The 25000-nt window shown below is 37.7% G+C and overlaps 1 protein-coding gene across 1 annotated transcript in view; it reads left to right on the top strand.

Moving 5' to 3' along the window:
- Nucleotides 1–21384, top strand: part of LOC137993482 (nuclear pore complex protein Nup93-like) — a 26009-nt gene extending 4625 nt beyond the window's left edge. The window contains exons 6-27 of the mRNA XM_068839371.1: nt 1077–1166; nt 1972–2063; nt 2420–2479; nt 3604–3736; nt 5559–5656; nt 6977–7036; nt 7180–7257; nt 8909–8999; nt 11049–11136; nt 11284–11360; nt 12855–12969; nt 14381–14507; nt 15612–15684; nt 15826–15870; nt 15998–16114; nt 16332–16376; nt 16797–16870; nt 17610–17727; nt 18314–18397; nt 18501–18571; nt 18975–19032; nt 20542–21384. Coding sequence (XP_068695472.1) covers nt 1077–1166; nt 1972–2063; nt 2420–2479; nt 3604–3736; nt 5559–5656; nt 6977–7036; nt 7180–7257; nt 8909–8999; nt 11049–11136; nt 11284–11360; nt 12855–12969; nt 14381–14507; nt 15612–15684; nt 15826–15870; nt 15998–16114; nt 16332–16376; nt 16797–16870; nt 17610–17727; nt 18314–18397; nt 18501–18571; nt 18975–19032; nt 20542–20661 — 1914 coding nt within the window. The 3' untranslated portion in view covers nt 20662–21384. The remainder of the gene's footprint in view (nt 1–1076; nt 1167–1971; nt 2064–2419; nt 2480–3603; nt 3737–5558; nt 5657–6976; nt 7037–7179; nt 7258–8908; nt 9000–11048; nt 11137–11283; nt 11361–12854; nt 12970–14380; nt 14508–15611; nt 15685–15825; nt 15871–15997; nt 16115–16331; nt 16377–16796; nt 16871–17609; nt 17728–18313; nt 18398–18500; nt 18572–18974; nt 19033–20541) is intronic.
- Nucleotides 21385–25000: the final 3616 nt, after the last annotated feature.

Below are 25000 nucleotides of genomic sequence, written 5' to 3'. Positions count from 1 at the left end.
ATGTAGCTTAATTACAGGGCTCAAAGTTAGCATCCAATTGGTCGCACATGTGACTATATTTTTGGTTGTGCGCCTAAAAAATCATATCGCACTTGTGTGCCTTAAAAGGTCAAGTACAGTGTGACTAAATTGCCTCTCTGTTTTCTCACCTGACTATACTTGCGTACTCCGAGCAGTACGCCTTGAAACAGAAACATGAATCAACAGATAATTTATATCGATATACATAAAAATTAAAGAAAACAAAGAAACTGAAGATGAATCAATGTCTCAAGTTCTGGTTTCTGTTAGAACAGGTTCTCTCAGTATTTTAAGCTGTGCTCCTAACATTTTTGATAATAAATTCTGCTGTGCACCTAAAATTTTGGCGGTGCGCCTAGAAGTATACACTTGATAGCACAAGACCTCTCAAAGCCAAAAGTAAACTTTGAGCCCTGGCTTAGTGGTTAGTGTCTTAGCACTGTTATGGATGGTAGTAGGTTTGTTTCCTTCCTGGTACATAGATTTCCTTTCCAGTTGTCCCTTTTCCCATTGCCAAAAAGCAAGCATGCAAACTGACTGAAACTCTAAAAAAAGCAGAATCACTGTATACAAAAAGGTGCAGCATCTGTCAAACATCCAACGAAGCTGGTTTAAAGAAATAGCTACTCACTAGCATTGACCCTAGCTTGAATCTGCAGCCTTTTAAGTAAACTGGCTGGTCAACTGCTCAATGAGCCTCCTCATTCCAAACCTTGACCATCCACCAGGTTGGCTACAATGATCCTGCAATATTGATTTACATGTATGTAATGCACATGCAGACTTACTGCTGTACATGTACTTTGTGCAGTGTACATAGCTTTGCTTTCAACTGTATTTTGAGATTCTTATGGCACTGAAGCCTTCTTCCATTCCATAAAACCTCTTTGGGGGCCTAAATTTGGATCATGGCAAGCATCCAAAACTTATGGCCAAACCTGATTCTTATACAGTACCTGTACAGTGTACCTCAATCAATATTGCAAGCCATTATTTTACCTAAAAAAGTTGGGAAGTATAATGAACTATTCACTTTGCCATGGTGTTTTCCACAGGTTTACATTCACAATGAAGCTTTAATCCTATCAGCAAGGCACAATATCGTCGATGGGTTTATGGAACTGACAGACAGATTTGATGACCCGGTGAGGAATATTCCTTGTAATATAACTTAGCAGTTTGATAGCCAAGAATTCTAAGGAAAAGACAAACGGACACCTTAAAGTAATTTTGGGCCATTTGGCTCAAACTTGACTTTGAAATGTTTCTTTACATGGAGACTTTTTCTCTGACTTGGATTTTATTTTTGAGAAAATTAATGCTCTAAAAGACTTGGTAATCAGTAGCTCAATCAGTCACTGGTGTGTTCATATGCCTGTGGCTTGTGGGATAATTGAAATCATGGCATTTTTCTTTGATTGCCTTGTTACAGATTCTTTTTAGCACCTTGTCGCTTTTTTTGGCTTTAATGTACATGTAGCACAGTCAGTTGCTTGTAAACAAAATCATTTCCTGCAATTTAAAGAAAGAGGCTTGTTCAATCAATGTACATGTAAAGGTCAAGGATAGTTACAAAGTTCACTTGGAAAAAAAAATGCTTGAAGAATTTTACCTCTGGTGATTTGACACAAACGGTACATATATTATTATAAATAGCATCACACACATTTCCAACTGAGCCTCTGTCCTATTTGTTTTGAAGTTTGTGTTTTACGGAGAGCCAACAGTTTGTTGCATACATTGTATGTTATTTCTCAAAAATGAAGCTCAATCACAGAGGAAAAGTCCAGTGTAACATAAAATTATTTAAGTTTTCAGACAAATTTGAGACAAATTGAAAATTTCATGATCCTTACATTTTATTATAATAATTAAAGCATTACCAAAGATGTTTATGAAACATGCAGATTTTACAGTACAATGATATTGTGACATTTCTTTTATGAACAGATTATCAAGGATATGTGGACATTTGTTAAAGAACTTGGAGAAGAGGCACAAAACCGCGGCAGCATATCACAAGCAATGGCCGAGAAAATTAGGTTTGCGAATTAATAGACCTCTGCTCCATTTGCTCTAAAGAAATTGCGTGATGTTATGTATTTGATAAAATTAATGGTACATCTGAAAGAAGAAGACGAATAACCATTGCCCATACATACAGTAAGCACTGTCATCTTTGTTTTTTTTTTTCTGTTTGAAATAATTTCGTGGCGATTTTTAAAACCAGGCACAAGAAATATGTCTCAAAGTCACATTTTGTACATGACATGTAGCTTATGCATGCAGACTCTCAGCTGAATAGCCATCTGTGAGTCTCTTAATATGCATATTTACTGGGAATGTAGGAAAATTTAGGCAAGTTTTCCTCTGGTGATGTTTTCTGATTTATTTTTAGGTTTTCCCTTGACTTTCAAGTGGGATTCATTAAAAAGGCCAGAAATTTTCTGGAAAAAAGGTATTTCTTCCAAAATTATTTTCCTTTTTTTTTCATTTCATTTCTTGAGAATTTAAATGTTGCTACCATGTATTTGAGGGTGAGCTATTGAAACAGGAAGGTTTTTTGGCAATTAAATCCAAAGACGTTTCTACATGTATATTGAACATTTCACGCCTAACTCCTGGAGAGTATTGCATCCCATTCTCTGCCAGTCCGTGAACCAATAATTGTTGTGATTTGTACAAGTTTTCCTACATTTTTGCACATACATGGTCACACAGCTATTCCTTTCATCTTGGTTTCATTACTACAGTAGGTGTGGTACATATAATAGTTCAATGTTACCGGTACTTGTATGAAGCATAATTTATCAGTAAGACACATTTATAAGGTGTACATGAATGCATCTAGAAAATAGTGCAGGTAGTTAGATGTATACCAGTTGTGACGAGCATGTGTAAGCCTTGCTCTTTCCCAAACTTTAAAAAATCTCTTGTCTTGGAATACAGACAAAAATTCTACTTACCAGTACATGTATTTCGCAAAGTGTGTTTGTCCCGTAAGTTCTTCTCCTAAAGGAAAGCTAAACCACTGCATTTTGCTTACCCTGAAATAACAGTGACACTTAACACTTTACTTGTTGTGGGAAATATGTAGCAAAGATTTAGACTGTAATGTTGGTGCAACTGGACATTTTATGTTGAAAATCCCTATCTAATTACATGAATTTGTGGACTTAAGCATAGTGCTGCTTTACTGCAGTTAGACCAATAATAATTTATTAAAAGTTCTTTTATTATTTAAAATTTAGTGGTATACCACCGTGTGGCAGCAAATCGATAAAAACGCTATCCTGCCAGTGATGATATTGTTAATTTTTATTCACACATGATACTATTATTGACAAACAACAAGCTTATGTTGTCAAGTTCAAGCCTTAGCTTTTGAAATGAAAAGAACAAACCATCTTGTGTTAATTGTGCTGTGAGGATTTTAAGCAATGAAAAGAAAATTACATGGTTGCTTGGAGATACAAAATTTCTTAACACTCCAACACTCCAAGAGAAATTTTGTTTCTCCGCACAGCCATGTATTATCCTCTATTTAACCATTGAACATGAATCTTTTCATTGCCTTTACAGATATTTAAAATTTGTTCAAGACACTGTTTATGATAATTTGCATGAAGCCAAGTTAGGAGGAGTTCCAGGCACTTTTCATTTGGTCAAGAGTTATTTAAAGATAAAGCTTCCACCAGTGATTCAAGGATTAGAGGTAAGCTGTTTATTATACTCAGGGATAATGTTAGGTATTGCAGCCTAAAATGTGAAGTGCACAATAATTGTCAATTTCAAGGATTTCGATTTCAAAATTAATGATGACATAACTTCTCACTTTTGTGTACCAATGGCATTAACACCATTTCTGAATCCAGTTGTCAAGTATGATTATCATAACTATTATTGTAAGAGGTAAAGGATAAGAAGTGGATTTTAACAGAGGAGTAGAATACAATAGACCATACATTTATTGCACTTGTTGCATAAATTGTCAAATACCCAGACAACTTTTGAAGAAAAGTTTAAAGAGCAAATTGAATTGGTATGTTAACCCCTATAGGGCCTCTGATATAATTTATGCGATGGTCTGATCCCGCATAATTGACTCAGAATCGCATCCTATCGCGTAATTCACTAATTTCCGCACATCGCAGCATAATTTGCACTAAGAGCAGAATAGGAGACAAAAAAAAGATAAAAATTTGTGATAGTTTGTTTTTTAGTCAAGCTTTAAAACGCCACGTCATTGCAATTAATTTTACATGCACCTCTCAAAACAACAAAATGCCCTTGAATCGATGGTAACACAGCAGTACCTGAAAGGCTTTGTAGCCTCGCCACGAGGTAAGTAGTTACCATTCTACCTGGGTGGTCTGCTATTGATGAAAGTCATCTATTGGTCCAGAACAAAGACAATGAGTTGTGCTGTTAGCCATTCAGAATCATCATGCGGCTTTTCGCAGGGAATTTTAGCTTACACCATGAAGTGAAAGTTTATCACGATGGGTATGTTTTTGTTGAAATCGGCCGCTATTCCCTCCAAAAAGAAGAAGTGTGTCATCTTCCAAGTAAAATTCACCAGAACAAGAAAAAAACTTCCTTGAAGGCATGTTCCATGCACAAGAAGATTGTCTGTTTTGCTCCTCCTGTTTCTTCTCCTATAGTTGTTGACTAATTTCCATAGTTATTTACCTATAAGCTGAGCTATTTTTTCAGAAATTTTGACTTCATTCTGCCAAATAAAGTCCAAACAAGGGGGCTCAGCTTACAGCCGAGAGTTTATCGAATTTTTTTCTCAGATGTCAAAACCAAAGGAAATGTCTTGCAAATTCCGAAATCAGCTTGTAACCAAGTTCCCAGTAATAAGACACTGTAAAAAAATTAGAACTGTTGGTCACAGAACTTTTATAGAATTGGTTGCTTCTAAAGGAGCTGTTTTGTATGGAGCTTTTAACTGACAATACAGTATACATGTACTTGCTATCTGCGTCACTCTCGCCTTTGCTCTCAGTCTTGAACTTATTGTCCTTGTCATTGTCAATCTCCTGCCGCATAATAAGCAATGGGATGCCACATATTACAACTTTTTTATCACACTTTATCAGATGCCAGTGCCCCTAGTTTTATTAGTTGTATGTATGTCTTCTCCCTAAACTATGTATGTGTACATGTACACATAGTATGTATACATAGTTTAGGGAGAAGGAATGAAAGAATGAAAAAATAGCCATAAATGAAAGCAGAAAAAGTCAAATCACTTTCACATAAACATAGTATTACATAATAATAATACAAAAGTATAGGTTTGGTGTAATGCTTTTCAGTATACATTTACAAGTGAAAAGGGGATCAAAAAGCTTACCTACCAACATGATTACCTAAGGCAAAACCATTTTGTTCCTCTTTGGCTGCTCAGATGTGAGTAATCATATACCTCCAAGTTGAAGAACCACTACCATTATGTGCAAAAATGCTATTCATTTGAATGTGTGGTATACCATGTGGTAAAAATGTATGTTGTTGTGTGTTGCATGCAGGATGGTGATGTTGATGGAGCACCATTATGGCCATTAATTTACTATTGTCTGCGGTGTGGAGACCCAAGGGCTGCTCTGCAGGCAGTAAATCATGTTCCGTAAGTAGTTTGTACAATATTTATTAATTTAATTTAATAGTCACTATTAAACAAGTACTGATTTGTGCTGAAACTAACACTTAATTAATGTTGATTGTGATCAATTGAAGTATAATTCCGGCTATCATACTCCATTCAATTTTTTTCAATTATGTTTCTGTTCATCTGCGAAAATTCAAATACAATAGGCAGGGCGCGCAACCTCGCAGTGAGACAAAATGGCTCCATATCGTGTGTCTGCCACAATTGTCATCATCACCATGCTTGAGACGAGAAGAGAACCAAGGATAGCTTCCGAGAATAGAAGAAGTCAAATCCAGATCTTTCCTCCATAAACCGATTAGCAGTTTCGCCCGCTTGTACTGCCACATTTTCACCATTCTGTTCAATTACACACTGTAATTATGTAAACAACCCCCTTGAGGTTGTTTGAAATAATTATAATCCAATGATAATCCTGTACTGTATTTAGTTGATGTGAACTCATTCCAAACTTAATTGGATTATAATTCAATCATAATCGAGGCCTAATGTGAACACGGCTTAGGAAAGTCATAAATACTGGCATATGTACATGTATTTTTCAGTGGTGAAAACGTCTGGTTTTAGACATAGTAAAATCAACACTCTTTGGAGGGAGAGGGTAAAGTCTGTTAATGAAATAGAGAGATACTGGTATAATAAAATTAATTATTAGCTTATTAGATGTTTTCGTACAGTGTGTATTTTACGAGTTCAGTGCTGTATTTTGACGAGCCGATTATTACACACCAAAACATCTAATAAGCTGTTTATTATCCAACTTTTTTGCCCTAAATTTTTAGAAAGTGAATTGAAAACGTTGGAGAATGTGTGAAAGATTTGTGTGCGACAAGCGCTGGTCAAATGTTAGCATCTAAACTAGTAAAACTGGTTACACAATAACCAAGTGTACAATAACTCACTGTAAAATTTCGTGAAATATTTGTACTGGTTTTGTGCATTGTCTGTACAATAACTAATACAGTTGGGTAATAACTCGCATGTCTTCCCGATATCATGCGTCATAAGCTGCAAAAATGGCTGCTGACTCCTCCATTCTGATCCGCAATGCTGATGGCCCAAAAGCAGAATAAAAACATTATTGTGGTCTAAAGTGTAAATAAAAAATACTTACAGTATTTTGTTTCCTTCAGTTCTGCTTTAAGTTCAGCACTCTTTCATTGTTGGTTTTAGAATAAATTATTACCTTTTTACAGCCAGTTGTCCTGAATGGAGTGATTTACAGCACCTGTCAGCCGCAAATTGTGCAACATTTTTGTTTTTCTTGGGTAACTGTAGGCAACATTTGGGAGAGTTCAGAGACCTTTTTGCAGAATATATGAACAGTAAAGAGGAAAGGTACTGTTGTGTTTTCTTGCTTTTGCATACTAATGTGCCTCACTGGCTCTGTATTTTATTTTATTTGAAGTACATTGACTCACTGATACAGGCAATATTATTTCAGTGTATTATTTTTATGCAATTTTTGTTTACTTTCACAGGCTTAGCCCAAGTTCCGAAAGCAAATTACGACTTCAATACAGAAGATCGATACGTACAAGTCAAGATCCCTTTAAGAGGTGAACCATCTACAGAAGACTGGTTTTTTTTTTTTTAAAGTAAAGTAAAAGTAAAGCAACCATATTTAACGTTGATAACTCATAACAGTAATTCAACTGACAAACCTGAGGTCGACGGAGCGCTCATTTTACTCCCCCCTCGTCGTGAGTGCTCCGTTTTACGGGTATTTAAAGCTACTTAAGCTACACAGAACGGAAAGAAGTTGAAACAAGGATGTGAGATCTGGGAATCGAACTGTTGCACCAAGGCCGCGCACTAACCGATTGTGCCATCCTCGCTGGCACAACTTTGCCGTCCTTGGCTAGACAAATAAAGATGAATCTATATACCAGAGTATATCGTTCCATTGACCCTGATGAGCTATGGCTTTAGGATAACAACAACAACTTTATTACCTTGTTTAAGTCGAAAACAGAGGAAGGTCATTAACAACTATACTTATTGGCAAAATGTTCAGATAAATCATAGAGCAGATTGATGATCAATTGAATTAACGAAAATATTTTCAAGCAGTGTAGCAGAATAATTAGCTATACTTGTAGGTTTAAGAGTATGAGGTTCAAAGAATTATGAACTTAAGGTATTAGAAAAGTTGTCAGTAGGAGGATGTTTTTCAAAGTTCAGTAAGTTTATGTTGAAATCGCGCAATACGGTACAAAGTTTCATTTCTTTATGAACTTTGCCAACAATGGAATAGAACTTGCTCAAATATCAATATTTGAATAAGGATGCCTAATAAACAATACCACAGAGAATATTGGCATTAAGGTGGCTTTCAAATTTTAACCCAAAGGATTAAGGATGAGAGAGACGGTTATTTTGGGTTTTTCGTGTAGCTCTAACTTTATTCGAATTAACTTGTAAGACAGTTCAATAGCCTTGTAGTGGTCTTGTACAGCTGTATGTAACAGTGTACTGTAGGCAAAGTTTGCAAGCAAGTTTGTATAATTATAATAAGTAAATAAATAAAATAATAGATAAATGCAGTGCTGTTAATTATGTCAATAATGTAAGCGTGAGCGAAAATGAATTTCTGTTATCAGTAACAAATTATTATTAAGTAAATAATAAGTAAAATTGTAGCAGAGCAATCAGGAGATATGCCATTTAAGAAAAACTGAATGCTTTAGGGGCTTAACACGACTTGAACAGTAATAAGAGGCAACATTTTTCTCAGTTCTTCGCAATTTACAACTTTGTCTTGGTGGAAAAGAAAACAAATCTTTGATTTGGTGTTTTCATGCACTGAGTAGAATTCATCAAAGGATCTCATTCGACAATAAAAATAGGCAGTTGCAGCAATATTGAATGACTAATATCAGAAACCCATAAGAGTTGAAACGTGTAACGGCCCCTTGTGTGCTGGGAAACAAGCTTCTGAATATTCAATTTGTTAAGTACAATATTAAGTACAATATTTGGAACAACAAGAGCGAGGGGTTTCCAAATATGGTACTCAGCACTGAAACATGCAACCAATAAGTTCGCACTGAATATTCGGAAGCTGTGAACGTGTGTTACACGTTTCAACCCTTATGGGTTTCTGCTAATATCCTTTTAAGGTGTTCTCTCTTTGAAATGATTGAAGATAAGTCACTTGTTATTTCAAACCTCTGGTAACAATGAGAACAATTTGCCTTTGATTGACAGGGCAGTGTATTGTTTAATTGGGCGTTGTGATGTGCTGTCAGATTCCCACCAGGAGGTTGCCAACAAAACTGAAGATTACTTGTGGCTGAAGGTTTGATTCGGCTTTAGTCACATTACGTAATTATGCATGCATTAAAATAAATTTTAAGACTCACTAGACAAGCTTTTAAGGTGGCTGAAAGCAGTTTCAATGACTTGTTTTCTAGCAAACATTCTTATTAGAAGGATTGGCACCACAACCCTGTGTAAAGTATTACCAATGTTATGGTTTGATATGAAACGCCCATTATTGCTGAACAAGATGCTGCAATTTTGGTAAGGTGGCTCTAATTCTCCCGCACAAAATTTTTAAAAACTTTTCTGAAAGTTTCATCTTGGCCTTCTGATCAATTTCCAGCAATATAAAAAAGGGGGTCACCAAGTTCGTTTTTGAGATAATAGTAACAAACGCCAAAATATAGGGTGTTTTGCCGGGCTTTCCTGTTGCCAAGGTAACATATTACGTCTTAAAGGGGCTAGGTCACGCTATTTTAGGTAATTTTGTTTCATTTTGTTAATTATGAGCTCTAAATGTCAAATTGGCAGAGCAAGAGTCTTTCATTTGCAAAATCACGGCCACATAACAACTGAGAATGATTTTCCAGCTTTGTAAATGACATTTTGATATAGATTGATATAAATTTGAAAAAAGGTGGACCAACATTTTTCAAATTTACCCAAATTCAATCCACTTCAATCCTCTCCAGTTTTGTCCATCCATGTCCCTTCTTGGCTTCCCTGTGTTTTGTTAGAGTTCTTCTATAGGTTTGAACAGTTATTTTGATATTTTTAGTTAATTCTATGACCATTCGATCAGTGCTGAAATTGCATAAACTTGCGTGACCTAGCCCCTTTAATAAGGATTGCATCTTGTTTGGAAATATTCGGTGTTTCATATTATGGTACCATAACATTGCTGTTATGTGATAAAGTGTTGTAGTGTCAATCATTCTAAAGAGAGTGTCTCTTTGAAGTGTTGAAACTGGTTTGAGCCACCTTAAGGTTACCATATACCTTCAGATCGGCAATTTTCTTCAAATTTGGATTTTTCGGTTAAAGTAATGATCGAAGTGGGATCTCTAATGTAAAAAAGAAATTATTCAAAGAGATTAAATATTGGCGGAGAAATGGCGGTTTTACGTTTTGGCCGGAAGTAAAAATTACCCGTGTGATTGACAGTTTTAGCGCTGTTTTCTCAAATCAATTTTTCACTCGAAGCGGACACTTTAAAGGGCTAAAACTCACAGGGAATTTGTTCGATTGCCCCAAATTTTGACAGTGGCTAGGTCAACATATAAACAACAAAAACTGTGCAAATTTTTTATTTCAAAATATTTTTTTCTCTGAGAGCGATTATTGTATGAACACTTCACTTTTTTTTAAATACTATTTCGAAAACGTTCTATAACTTTTCACTGTAACTGAGTATGGCAAAACGCAGACACTTCTTTGTAGCGCTTTTGGGTTGGAAATGGAGGAACAAAATAAAATAGCGAAAAGCAAAATTTGTTTGACTTGTAGCTTTGAAAAGGTGATTCGGACGCTTGCATTTAGAAAACTTTGACAATTCATTTAATTTCTAAATTCTTAGTATGGTTTGATAGCCAGCTCTATAAGCTTTAATTTGATATAGGGGTTTAGGTATCTACAGTTTAAACCAGACGCACTGCATCGCTCCGATGCGGGCCACCCCTGAAGGTATAGGGTAACCTTAAAGACATGTTTCATGGCATGACTCATGACATTGTCAACTTAATGCGAGGTTGTGTTCTTTACAGACCTTATCCATACATGTACATCATTATTTATGCCATACCAACAGACGATGGTTTTTATGCATGCAGAAGTGATTTCACCTAAGTTGTCAACACTCGTTTGGAGATCATGATGATGTTTTACTGTTAACAGACAGTAAACCTGACATTAAATTTGTCACAGGGTGCAAAAAATACAGTTGTTTTGTTTACTTGCAAGTTGATTTGCTGTACAGTGATCTTTTTTTTGTGCATGCTGTTGTCATTGCAAGTGCTCAGGAATATGCATTAAAAACAATTATTGTTGGGTTGGTTTTCGCATGATAGCATGAATTATTATTTTTTAGCTGAATCAGGTGACTGTCGATGAGGAAGATGGCATCCATGATAGCTTAACATTTCAGAAGCTACAGATCATGTTACTAGAACAGTTTGGTAAGAACGTTTTTGACATCAATGTCGACATTAATTTTATACTCTACAAATTTACACTTGGATAATTGTCACAGTTATCAACTGTTCAGTCCTCTTGGTAAGTTTGCACCAATTATCCAATGCTATTCTTTGCTCTTCCTTTTGCAGGTGAAGCACACTTTGGTGCCTATCAGAAGCCACTTTTGTACTTTCAAGTCTTGTTTCTGACTGGTCAGTTTGAGGCTGTAAGTGCCAAAAAATGAAAATATTAATAATGCAGATCATTCTTGTTCTTACTTGACAAAAGGCATTTTTTTAATGGTGGCTTTTGGTGGTGGTTGTGTTTTTATTTCATTTTATTATATTTAACTTCGTCCATATTGTATAAACAAAAAAAGAAAGCAAGACTTTAGTATGGACAGGGAGGCCACATCAGCAAAACCATTTACTTTAGTGCCAAGCAGAAATTGTAAATTATAATGAGGTTAAAAGCAGCAAGTAATGCTACAGTTAAGTGGTCGAACCATGTTGCACTTCAGGCTAATAGAAGAAGGTAGAGAATTCCAAATCTTGCTTATGTGGATGAAGAAAGGGTGTTGATAGGTTACAGTTCTGCATTTCTATATAGTATAGGTGGTAATGCCATTGTTATGGGATGATCTTGTTACTCTAGCAGTCTTCTTAGAAAGCAGTAGAATGTCACTGTCAATGTGTATTAGACCATTGGTAGCCTTGTATAGGAATATCAAGTCCAACATCTCGTGCCAGTAACTTATCTGTAGTAAGCCTTTCCTTAAATATATGACATTTCTGTTTGGAAGGGTAACATTAAGATGTATTTGGTAGCCCTTCTCTGTACTTGTTTGATACATTTAGTCAGTTCGATTGATTGGGGGGACCAAACCTGTGTTGCATAGCCCGAGTACGAATGGACAAGGGCCAAGTACATGGCTTGATGTGTGCTTGATTTATTGATGTACCTCGATCGATGATCTACGAACCAAAACACCATAGCTTATTAGCCTTATTGCATTGATTGTGAACTTGAGTTGGCCATGAGAGATCACTAGAGATCTTTCCCTTCAGTAGTAGAATTTATGGCAGACTCCTTTATAAAAATGCTCATGCTGGATAGGGGTTCTCTTCCTTGTTATTCGCTGAGACTTGCACTTCTGCTGGTTAAATAGAAGACATAATGATTCTGACCAATCAATCCACAAGGCTGTTTAAATCAGACTGCAATGCTCTAGAACCGTCAACAGAGTCAATTAGGCTGTAGACTTTTGTCGGCAAAGCATGCCGCCTCAGAAGAATTGCACGCGGTGGGCAAGTTGTTGACAAACAGTAAGAACAACAGTGGTCCCAATAGCAATCCCTGGGTACACCAGATGATACAGACACCTCTTGGGAGGATTCACTGGAGACAGTGACCCTTTTCTTGTGGTTGGTCAGGTAGGCACTGAACCAGTCGATTAGGTGCCCAGAGACATTAAAGTGCTTGAGTTTTCAGAGCAAGATTAAATGGCATACCTTATCAGAGGCCTTTGACATGTCAAGATAGATTATGTCAGTTTGCTTTCCAGCATCAAGCTGTTCACCAATGTTGAGCAGGACTAATAAAGTGGTAGAGGTGGTGCCTTAACACACATGAGAACACAGCGCTCAAGAACTTGGCACCTGTGTGCTAGAACTGGACCTTCATTGTTGTGAGAACATTTTGTATTCATTTGATTTGGTAGGCAATTGAGTTTTTATCCCGTGTGGAGGCCTTCAGAAGCCATGCTGTGCATTTTGCCATAGCCCTTTACAAGATGCAGCTTCTTCTGCTGCCTGAGTCAATTCAAGCTCAGCTTTGTAAGTTTGCCATAATTGGCTCACTATGATGCAGCTTTAAACAACAGTTGTTCAAAAGGTGGCTAACACTATCCACCGGATAAATCACTATTCATTGGATAATACAATTGAATTGGTTTCATTGTGGGTTATCCAGTGAATACTGATTTATCTGGCAGATAGCTACAATTGTAGGCTCAATTACCAGCCACTGTTTCAGGAAATGAGCCAGCCCTTACTCCTGAAATCATGGCTGGACATGTGAGTGAGTTGAGCCATTGTTAATCACCCCCAGTCAGAAACTCGCCTGCTCAACTTGAGCAGGCATAAACATTTTTTTTGTTCAAATTGTGGCTGCGAAGGTATGCTTCAACCCGGTCTGTTTAAGCTTTACAGTGCTTTAAGGTGGGAAACATCCAAGATTTCGACAATGGAACATGTTCGAGAAGCTGGAGAGGTCCTACCACTTGAGTTTGGAAACTTCACTAATTTTTTGTTGGTGCCAAGAGCTAAATACGCTTTTAAATCCATCAGTATTGCAATTTATCCTCAGACTTTGCTAATGTAAGAGCAAGTAAAATTCCTCAAGATCAATAGAAATTACTTTGAGTTTATTGGTGGATGAACAAGGGGGCCGATGAGGTCGCCTAAGAGCTCAAGCAGCCAAAGATTTTGTCTATGATTCACCGGTTGAATTCAAACTCACATTGATCTTTTAACCACAAACTCAAGTTCCCATCATCTGGAAACATCTTGTAATGGACGTTAAAATACCGATAAAATAAAATAATAGTTATTTTGGGATGTCTACTGTTATTTCCCAGCAACTATTAACTTTGCTTAATTAATTTAATAAAAATATATTTTGAATTTACATCACAGACACAATCTATCGTGCACGCATCCAGCCGTCTCTTCTCGGGTAGGATACCGAACTTGATTGAGCGGCGCAAATTGAACCTAGCGGATAGCGCTATCCATTGTTTGAACAACTGTTATTACATGCACAAATAATAATAATAATAATAATAATAATAATAATAATAATAATAATAGTAATAACTCACATCCTCAGAAAAGTCCTGTCAATGAAGTGAACTCTTTGGTACCTAAGCCCCATGGTTTTGGACCGGGTGCTTCAGAGACCAAACAAGCAAGCCAAGGATTACATCATAATAATAATAATAATAATAATAATAATAATAATAATAATAATAATAATAATAATAATAATAATAATAATAATAAAGTAGTAGTATGATAATGATGATGATGATGATACTGTCATTACTCTTCTCACGGACATTACTTTGAAGCTTAGAGAAGCTTTAAGAGACAGCTTTTCTTATTACAGAAGTTACTGTTTGAGCAGATAAAATTAATAAACTCTGCGTTCATTTGTGTTTAATTTTTTTTTTGCTTTTCTTGCCAGTGACAAAGGCAATAGGTTTTCCGGCTCCTGGTAGGCAGTTGAATTTTGCGCGTCTCATAATGTCCTACACTCGAAAATTCGAAGTTACTGATCCCCGTGAAGCTCTTCAGTATTTCTTTTTATTAAGGTGGGTTGAAGTGGTACCTACAGCTGTAGGTCTGTTTGGATGCTCAGGCACTAAGCGGTAGCAAGGCCATTAATTATGTTCAGGTGACTCTATTACCGTGCTATAATGTTGCATTCTTCAAACAAACCATTGGTGGCGAATAAGAGATAATGATAATTATTGTAAGTAAAAATTAATGTATACTGTAGTAAATCTATGTTTATAAATAGACTTATTTGTATTGTACTTGTACTTTGTACTTTGTACTTATATCTTTCCTCTTTCTAGTTATGTCCACATTTCATTTTGTATTATCATATTTTTACTTGTAACATAGGATATGTTATTGTTTTCATTGTTGCTATTTTCGTAAAGTTTGGCTGCTTACCCCCAGTTGACGAGTGAAATCGTCACGGGCATCAGAGTAAAATCTATTAATTTAAGCCTGGTTTACACTGCGACACAGCATAAGCATAGCGAAGTTCACACTTGTTACATAAGCATAAGAAAAGTGACATACTCAAGCGCAGTTAGCTGACAGGGAAAATTCGCTAGAGAATGGGACGAGCCACGTTTCAAACTTCTATTGCTGCTACATTATATGTAGAAGAAGACGACGGCGACAAGACAGAGAACGAGAAAACAGAAAGAGGTCCTTTTGGGTAGGGGATATTTTCCAAAAGACGAAAGAACGAGGACACTTTCATAATTAAGTACAGGAACTACAACTACAAGTGTATAGTGTGCTGAACATTTTATTTCAGAATACTTTATATGTTGATTTGTCGTAAAGGCAGGGATAATTGCGAACCCCCTCAAGAAGTTTCTCGTAAAAAAACAGCACCTTCAGGCGCCATCTTAGGCACTGTTAACTCTAATATCCGCTTGCATCAAAAACAGCGGACACCTCGGTCTTATGCTCATGTTTATGTTGCTCCCGGTTTACATATAAATAGCAGTAAGGATTTGTTGGGAATATGCATGTTTTTACCAGTCTCGTGCAATCACATTGTAAGTGTGCTCATGATACATCCCCTTTAAAAGTCAATGTGGTCACCGTCATACAAGTGAAACGGCCAACAATAAATTATATTTTTTTCACCTCAAAAACTTATTCTCTTGCAGAGGAATGAAGGGACCTCATGGTGAAGACCTTTTCATGTCATGTATCAGTGAGCTGGTTTTAGAAACGAGAGAAGTAAGTAATAAAGCAGTCATTCATTATAACTGGTTTTGTTTTTGGCAGATGGATGGTTAAATTGGCAAAAAAATATTTATCCACAATCAACCTTGTGTCTTACAAATAAACTTACTGGGTATGTGTCTTGTCTTTTGACAGTTTGAAATGTTATTGGGACGACTAGAACAAGATGGCTCAAGGAAGGTGAGCCAGTTTGTAAATCACGAAACAATTTTTACTGAAGGGCTACCCTGTTAAAACAGTGGACATAAATGTATTTCTTGCAAGCCTATTTCCCTTAAAAAACAATTATTTTGTCTTTTGATTTTAGCCTGGCTGCATTGACAAATTCCATAAGGATACGCAGAGAATAATAGAAATTGTAGCAAAAGATTCAGCTGAAAAAGGGCTTTCTGAAGAGGCGGTTAAGCTGTTTGATCTTGCAAAGGTAAATTTAATCCAACTGTTTTTTTTTTTATTCTGTGCGTAGTTTTTTTACTCAACTTTAAGAATATACTGGTAATCTGTGTTTTTAATATAAAATTAGATATATTTTAATTTTTAACAAATTAGTGTACGTGTAATTTTAAACCACTGGTAGAAGAGGTCCTTTTTGCATGTAGGTATGTTTATCTCATGTCACCTTTTTTTGCTTTTCTTTCCAGAATCACGACAAGGCTTTAGAGATTTTGAATAAACTGCTGAGCCAGGTAAGAGATTATGTCAAGTGTTAAAAAGAAATGTTATGCCTAAAATTTTGCTAAGATGGCATCCTTTAAAGTGATCAGAAATGGTCACAGGATGAACTATAACTCTTAGTAAAATTATTGCTGTGCCTTTGTGATGGCAGCTTTCAGTGTTCAAATATTAAAATATTCGCCTTTTTTATTCATTGACAAAATTTTAATTTAATTTTAATTTAATTCCATACAATTACGTACAACGACATTTGAAGCCATCGCTATGCAATTTGTGTGGACCTTGCTGTCAACTTGATTCCAGTCAAACTAGTCTGTCAGTTTTTGGTAGCAAATGAAAAGGTTTATTATTCTGAGTTGAGCGTGATTGAAGTGCATTATTTTATCAACTGAGTGATATCTGTTCTTATGCTCTTGTCTCCCTCAAACAAGGTGATTTCCACATCCAGTGGACTCCAGTCTCCTCGTGACAGGCTCCAGGCCATGGCTTTTGATTTGGCTCAAAGGTACAATTAGTGATAACTGGGCAATGTACTTGACATGGGCCAGCCACACATATTGTTTCCCACCGTAGGAACCTGTATTGTTTAGGGCCCTGATGACTGATTGCAGAGATAGCACCTCAATATCCTAAGCAGCCATCTTCTACAAACAGCAGGGTCCTGTAGGTAGCAGATGGTCAAAGAAAAACATGTCAAAGCAGTGCACATGAACAATAGAGATGCTTAAGTATTGATCCCAGATAGGCTTCCTCCCGATTTTACCTCTAAAGCTGGGGGTCACCTCGCAGCTGTTACAAGGTCTCACCTGATTGGAGACCACCCTAATCCTTAACAAAAGAACAAATAACAAAAACAATGGACCCTAGGCCTAAAACAAAAGGGCTGCAACTCTATCCTCTAGGGTCCATTGTTTCTGTTATTTGTTCTTTTGTTAAACCTCAAGGGTGGTCTCCAATCAGGTGAGACCTTGTAGGAGCTGCGAGGCTACCGAAAGCTGGCCCTATTTGTTCAAACCTTGGATAGCGCTATTCACCGGATAAATCGCTATCCAGTGGGTAGTGCAATTTGTTTTGCTATGACTTATCCCCTGGACAGTGATTTATCCGGTGGATAGCGGCCTGATCGAAAATGCCAAAGAGCTGTCATATCCTTTACCAAGGTTTAAGTCTGCATGTAAACTTGGCTTTATAGAAAATGTTTTTACTATACTATTTTGTTTGTGCGTGTGTGTGTTTTTATTTAGGTACAGAACTCTTGGCCATACTGCAAGCCAAAGTCGCATAAGCACATTTTACCTTCTGTTGGATCTGATGCAGTTTTTTGATCTTTACCATGCTGGCCAGCTTGACACTGCTTTAGATGTGAGTTTTTAAAACATTGAAGAGCTCATAGTGTGACCTCTAACCAGTTGGCCCTAGTTGTTCAATATCCACCGGATAATTCACTATCCACTGGATCGCTCAATTAGTTTTGCTAGTGTTAATCCGCTGGATAGTAATTTATCCGGTGGATAGCGCTATCCATCGTTTGAACAACTGGGGCCAGGCCTTGTTGTGGGTGTGCCCAATTTAATTAATCAGTTTTACAATTAAAGACGGCCATACCAACTTCTTATTACCTCCATTCTATATTCCTAAACCTTTGTACTAATTTCATACTGCATTTCATTTGCCCTCTATTATGTATTCAACGTTGATCTTGCCACAACCTTTTCGTTTTGGGTGGGGTTGGCCATGGGTGTGGTTTGCTTTCTCTTCCTATGTTCAACAGTGGTTTTCACTCCATCTCCCCTCCGCCCCCTGTCCTCGTCAGTGGCATCCTGATCATCATCATCGTCATCGTCATCGTCATCGTCATCGTCATCATCATCGTCATCGTCATTGTCATTGTCATCGCTATTGCTTCTTGGGCCGTTTTTAAAATTTATTTTTTTTGCCCCTCTTAAAGGTTATGCAAAAGCTCAAACTTGTTCCCTTAAGGAATGATTCGGTGGAAGAAAGAGTAGCAGCTTTTCGACAATACAATGACGAGGTAAAGAATTGAAGTGTATTCAATGAATTTTCTCAAAGGTGCTGTAAAGCTTACTGAGAACAGTCAGTTCTTTTACAAAACGATTATTTTATAATTTAAACAGATACGGCGGAATTTCCCTGATGTATTGCTGGCAACGATGAACATACTGCATGAAAATTATCGCAAAATAAGGTAAAATGCATTGGTGGTTTTTCACGTGACGTTATCGCCGCCATGTCTGTGGACGAAAACAAAAGATCTCCCCGTAACTTCTTTTGTTGGTCCACCATCGTTTGTGCGTTTCTCCATTACGATGTTTGTCTCTTGAGATTGGTTGCAAAACACCTATAATTCCCAAGAAGAATCTATATATCTACACGCTCTACAGTTTACTGGCTTAAATACATCTGTGATTTTTCCTAAGTCTAAGTGGACTAATCGTTTTATTCTATTTCTTGTAATCTTCGCGCTTGATCTCGCTATTTAGATTTTTTAACTTTTCCGCCCGAATGGTTGGTGTATTTTCTGTGGTACAAACCACCTATATCACCTCCTAAATGCATCCTAAATCTTTTTTTTTTTTTTGGCCTTTTAGGGGAACTGGCCTGAGTCCCTTGGTTGAAAGTCAAAGAGACGATGGAGGCCAGGAGAAGGTGATTAATTTTCAAAAAAATGTTTGGTGTGTAGCCAGGCATGTTAAAAATATAATAAAAAGGTTGACACTGGCTAAAATATTGTGTTGGACGTTTCGGCAACTGCTGTTGCCTTCCTCAGCATGGATGAAAAATGCAAAAATCTAACGGCGTCCCGATGGTACACGATGCGTATAAATATAAAATCGCACTTCAAAAGAATGTTTAAAAAAATGAAATAGACAATAAAAACGAAGGTCTCCAGAGCACTCTAAAATATTTTTACAAATTCTTTATGTTATTGTAAACGTTTGGAAGGGCTATATGCTCGTTTATAGCGTTCGTATATCGTAAGGAATGCCGTTTACAATAACATAAAGAATTTGTAAAAATATTTTAGAGTGCTCTGGAGACCTTCGTTTTTATTGTCTATTTCATTTTTTTAAATATTCTTTTGAAGTGCAATTTTATATTTATAGGCATCGTGTACCATCGGGACACCGTTAGATTTTTGCATTTTTCATCCCTGCTGAGGAAGGCAACAGCAGTTGCCGAAACGTCCAACACAATATTTTAGCCAGTGTCAACCCTTTTATTATATGATTAATTTTCCTTGCATGGTAATTTACTCCCATGGAACTCATGGATAAGTAATTTATGGTCATATCGTAAGGATAAAGTGAAAGAAAGCTGTGGAAGTTTTCGTTGCCGTCAGTAGAGAGCTTTAGATGCTAGGACGAGAACGACTACGAGTACGAGGTACTCTCATAGAACAACAGTGAGCACATGCAAACCAGCCTCATTTTGGCGGGAAAAACGTGATACTGTCGTCATTTAGTACGAGGTTTTGCAAAAATGTTGTCGTGTCAAAACAATTTAACAACACGGTAACAGTTTTGGCATTTTTCGATTAGCAAAAAGGCTCAGCTACCAGCCATAAGAATAACTGAGCAATCTACACTGCTTGTAAATCTTCTACGTATTTTCGCGAAAAATGGGAAGTCAATTCTCGTACTCGTTCTCGTCCTCGTCCTAGATTCTAAAGGTCCCTAGTAATCAAGTGATGATAAGCCGAAACTAATGAATGTATCAAGTCTCCTCGTTTGGGCTCCTTGTTTCCTCCTTGTTGAGTTATTTTATTGGCATAACGAGAGACTGGGGAGGTTCTCTGCAATGCCAAACCTCGCGTGAGTTTTGACAATTACGCGCATTTGTAGCAATCTAAGAACAATCATTTTTTTGTGGTAAGTTGTAAACGTATGTTACAGCAAGTTTCTTGTCGCTGCCCTTCCATTAGCCATGCATGGCCCAACGCACTCTCTTCGTTCCTTCCGGGAAACTTTTTGAGAATGGCAAACATTCCTAGAGCGACGTTGCCATTCGCTTGACCATGGAATAATTTGGATAATATTTGTCCTCGAACCGCAGTGTTACACAAACACATGCGATAACTTTCGTTGAATCTTCGAAAATGACTTCTTGTCGCCCAAATATTTCTTTTGCTCAAAGAAATTCTTCTTGTTTTTTCAGTATCGAGAAATTTTGCGACACCAAGCCCGAGCCCTAATCACTTTTGCGGGACTTATCCCATACCGTCTTCCCGGGGATACGAATGCGCGACTTGTGCAGTTGGAAGTCCTGATGAACTAACCGGCTTTATCCAGTTCACTCGAAACACTTATAATGGCTTTTGTGTCTCAACAAGGGCATTAAAACGGTAATTCTAAAGTGCCTTTAGAATGGATGGTATTTTTAGACGTTTGGAAACTGGGGAAGAATTTCCTTCTCTTTTGGCAGAAAGGTACAATGAAGCTCATTATACGACTGCTACGGAATTGCCGCTTTGGCTAATGTACTTCGACTTGGAGAAAACATCAGTTTGCCATGTTTCACTTCTTTGAGGGAGATAAAATTTTTGGCTCTTGGTAACATAGGAATATGTCCACTTTTCTAACTAATAGTAAGCAAAATGGAATCAAATTTGAATTGCCATTGTTCTCGCTGACCTTGAATTGGTAAATTTCTTTCTTCCTTTTTTTACTTCTCCGACAAGACCTTAGGAAGAGCGTACTGTGACCACGATACAGTGATAAAACTTTTCATGATTCACAACAAAATAAAATTAATGTAAATGCTTGGACCGAAAAAAGTAAAGTATTGAAATTAAAGCTGTCAAAGTAATAGTTGTAATAAAATACCTTGCCGCCTTTTTCAGCATTTGGCGGCGTTCTTCAAAGAACGAGTCAGGATACATTATAAATGTTTTTTCTAAGTGGCAAGGTATTCAGCAGTTGAGCTGTTTCTATTCAGTTTGGTTATTCTGTACAGACAGGTTGTATTTACATACAATAAAAAGTCATCAGTGTCCATCGACTTATACAAAGGTCCTTGATTTTAAATTAAGATTCGCATATCACTTGAGTTGACAAGTCAGCCTTTTTCTTTAACGTTACAAAGCAACCGGAAGTGCATAATGTTCTCCTCTGCTATCAAGTTGACTTATTTAATGAGCGATTTACTGCCAAAACTTTGGGCGAACGCACTCCCTAGAACTGAGACAGCCCCACTACCGCTCTTCGTCACGCATAAAATGCCTGAATTTATCTCTATTTTTGCTTCTTCTTAGTCAACCCTTCCAACTCATCTATCCAAGAAACTGACATTCTGGGGCTTTTATAAGCACCCAAGCTGGGGGAATTGTATTGCTCGAAATTCCAAATCAAGCAAATCTTCTAGTAGATGTGTACTACTCGAAACTCGTCGGTTTCTGTAAATCTTTTCTGGTGATACTACTGCTAAGCCTTTGTTTGAGTCATTTTCTGAAGCGTTTCGTAACTTCAAATTTTTATGCGAAACAAAGCAGTTTAAACGCAACGTCAAACGGATTTGATTTAGTTTTTATTTCGTATCGCTAGTTCTGTAATTGGCTCAGTTGAAATCTCGCGGAACGATGATCTCATCTGATCATTCACCAATTTGATTGGCCCTTTTGCCTTTCCTCGCGCTTATCGCGTTGTTTTGTATTTGCCTTTGTGTATTTTTTGCGGAACCTATTAAGTATTGTTTCCTAAAACAATCACAAGAGCCGTGCTAAGAGCTGCTTTGCACGAGCCTGCCATTTCGAACTCCTGTGAGACATGTAATGATTCTTCGACAACAGGGTTGAATTGAACAATAGAGTGGTTTTCAATTGAGTGTCGAAAGTAATTAGCGAATTGCTTTGGTTTTGCATTACTTCACTCAGTGATTGGTTCAAAGTTCTCGCGCTACTTTTTCAACCAATCAGAAGTGAAACCAAAAGCAATCTTGGCTCGCGCGTGCACATTTTCCCGCGCTTTGTGTCGGCTACGTGTAATTACTTCGAGTTTTGATTGGTTTACTGGATTGTTTTCGTCCTTTTTGATTGACCAAAGTAATTACTTTGGTTTTGGTTTTACGACACGCGATTGAAACTCGCTCTACAAGGGTGAGTCGAAACCAGTTAGTGGTTAATTGCTTGCTAGCGCCTCTGGCTTGCTCCATGACTTTAATATCTGCGTTAAGGTTGTTCAAAACGGGTTCTTTTGACGAAATAGTGCTCTTGATACTGAATTCGGAGAATGTGTTGTACGGGGTGTGTCAGTTATTGATATCGATATCAGCAAACTTTCTTGCGGCACACGGTGCGTTTTAAACTGGCGGCTTTCCGCTCCGTGGCGTTGGTACTGGTCGTTTACCGTAAGAACGACCTGTCAATCTCTCTAGGTCATCGAGGAACGGCTGTCTTACTTGTTCGTTCGCTTCCTCGTTCTGTTGATTAAGGTTCACGTAGGGCGGCATTCCTCTTCTTATGTCCCCTTTCGGATAACTGAAGTTGGGTGTCGCAGTGTGATATCCAGGTAGAATAGTTCGTCTTCCAAAAGGTGGCGATTCTGCATGTGTCTTTTTCGGACATTTAGCGTGGCCCATTTTGGATCTTACGATTTCGGTCAACTCCATCCACTCGTCCTCTGACCACTCCATTTCTAGTATAGCTTTTTTCAGAGCACATTTAGCGGCGCTGTCGGAAGAGTTACCCCCTTCATTTTCCTTGTCACTCAGGCTTGTGATGTGGTGTTCCTTTGTGTGAAAGTCACGTGGAAAATTCTCACCTGGGCATTCAATTGGAGATAACATGAACACGTAACCGCCCTCCAATTCATCGTCGTCAGTGGTAAACGAGGGCGAATTTTCTGGCATTCCAAGCGCTCTGGTGGTTTCATTGTAGAACATTTCGTCTCCTTGGTCAATCGAGTCGCTTGGATTCCTCCCTGATAAAGGCCTGTCAGTGGCAACCCGCTTCCATGTAGGATCCTCAATCTCAGAAGGGGACAGGCGGTAATCTTTCAGGGACGAGATTCTTTGGTGGGGCTTTTCATTTGAATACTGAATCTGGCTTTCTTGCAAGATACTTTGTACTTCGATGCCTCTTTCAAAGTTGCATTCTCTGTTTTCCTTTGCGAAACTCCGTTCACATTCTAGTGCATTTGGCAATCTTCTGGTGTTCTGGGAAAGAAGTTCCTCGTCAGCAGACTTTGATCTCTGCTTTTCCAAACGGTTAATTTTTGCGAGTGCCCTTGAGAGCTTCTTTTGCGTTTCTAGGTACTTGTGTATGTTTCTCCAGCATTCGAAGTCATCTTCTTTGGGACTGGAAATCAAAAAGCTATCGCACGACGCCGCTTTTCGTAATGGAACTTCAACACACGTATCTGCTTCAGTTCTTCCTTCTTTTATGACTTCAAGTCTTCCTCTTTCTTTTTTCTCCTGTTTGCTCGAATCTTGACGATACCACCTCGGTCTCAATGTGATCGAGCGAATTCGAAAGCGACCTTTCTTCGCAGCAACTTCGTTGAGGCACAACTTTTCACTTCTTTCGTTGAAGCTGCATCTCGGGGATCCAAGCGAGGCATCCCTCTTGTCTTGCTGTGATCGGAAATTGGTATCCATGGATTCAGTGAGTTTACATCTTTCTTTGTCATTTGAATTTTGTTTGGTAGACAATTCGCCGAAGTTGTTCATTGTGTTCTCTTCCGTATGTGCCATGTTGACTGCAGTTTTCTCTTTCAAACTATCGTTCTCCGTGACGAGTATCGGTTCTGTTGGTGACTGTATCCCCTTGCTCGTAGCATCTCTTGAGTACTTTTGAGTTGAGATTCGTTTGGGCTTGTTTTTAGCGTGCTCTTTGGGCCTTTCCTTGTCCTTGTCATCCTTTGGCGAAACGATACTCGATTCTTGCTTTTGGACTATACAGAATACTTTACACCTTGGTTTTTGCGATTGTCGCGAATTTGCCAAGCTTCCCGTTTGTTCACCTTCCGAAAACCCAGACTTGACAGCTACGGCAAGTCCTGCATTGCATGCAGGGGGTTCATCCTTATCGTTTTCAGAAATATCACCTGCAGACTGCATCTTTTCAGCCAAAGTTAAGATAAACTGACTAATGACTTGATGATTGTTGATTTTTCATTCGTAAAGCGATGTGTTAACTTGGGTCGACCTTTTGTAGGGTTTGTACACTTCCTGTTTACTGTTCGCTTCCAGGTATTTCTCACACCCTTCACTTTCTGACTTGCTTTCGGTATTGTAAACCTCTTCCTTTTCGGAAGTTATTTTATATTTTGCTTATGTCATGGACGTTTTACGGGGTTTTTATACACACGCTTGGGAGATTTATCAACAATTGTACCCGCCTTGAAGCCAAAGTTCTTTCTCTCTGATATCTCTCTATCTTATAAATAATCGTCGTTCCATAGTGTCTCTCCGACCCTGACAATCGAGGCAAGGCACCAGTGTTGTTTGATGAAGTGGTTTGGTCTATCACTAAAATGTCCTGTTTGGCGATTTTATCTTTCTTGTTTATGATGCGATGTGAGTGAGCAATTAAGTCCTTTGCGGTGTTCAGTGATAAGTGTTCCTTTACTCATTTGTAAGCTGTTAAGTTGTTTTGGTTTCGCCATGTGTAACCATTCGC

This window comes from Montipora foliosa, chromosome 1 (genome assembly GCF_036669935.1).
Source record: "Montipora foliosa isolate CH-2021 chromosome 1, ASM3666993v2, whole genome shotgun sequence".
In the NCBI taxonomy this organism is placed as follows: domain Eukaryota; kingdom Metazoa; phylum Cnidaria; class Anthozoa; order Scleractinia; family Acroporidae; genus Montipora; species Montipora foliosa.
Note: the sequence above shows the minus strand (reverse complement) of the source record. Positions and strands in the feature narration are given on the sequence as shown.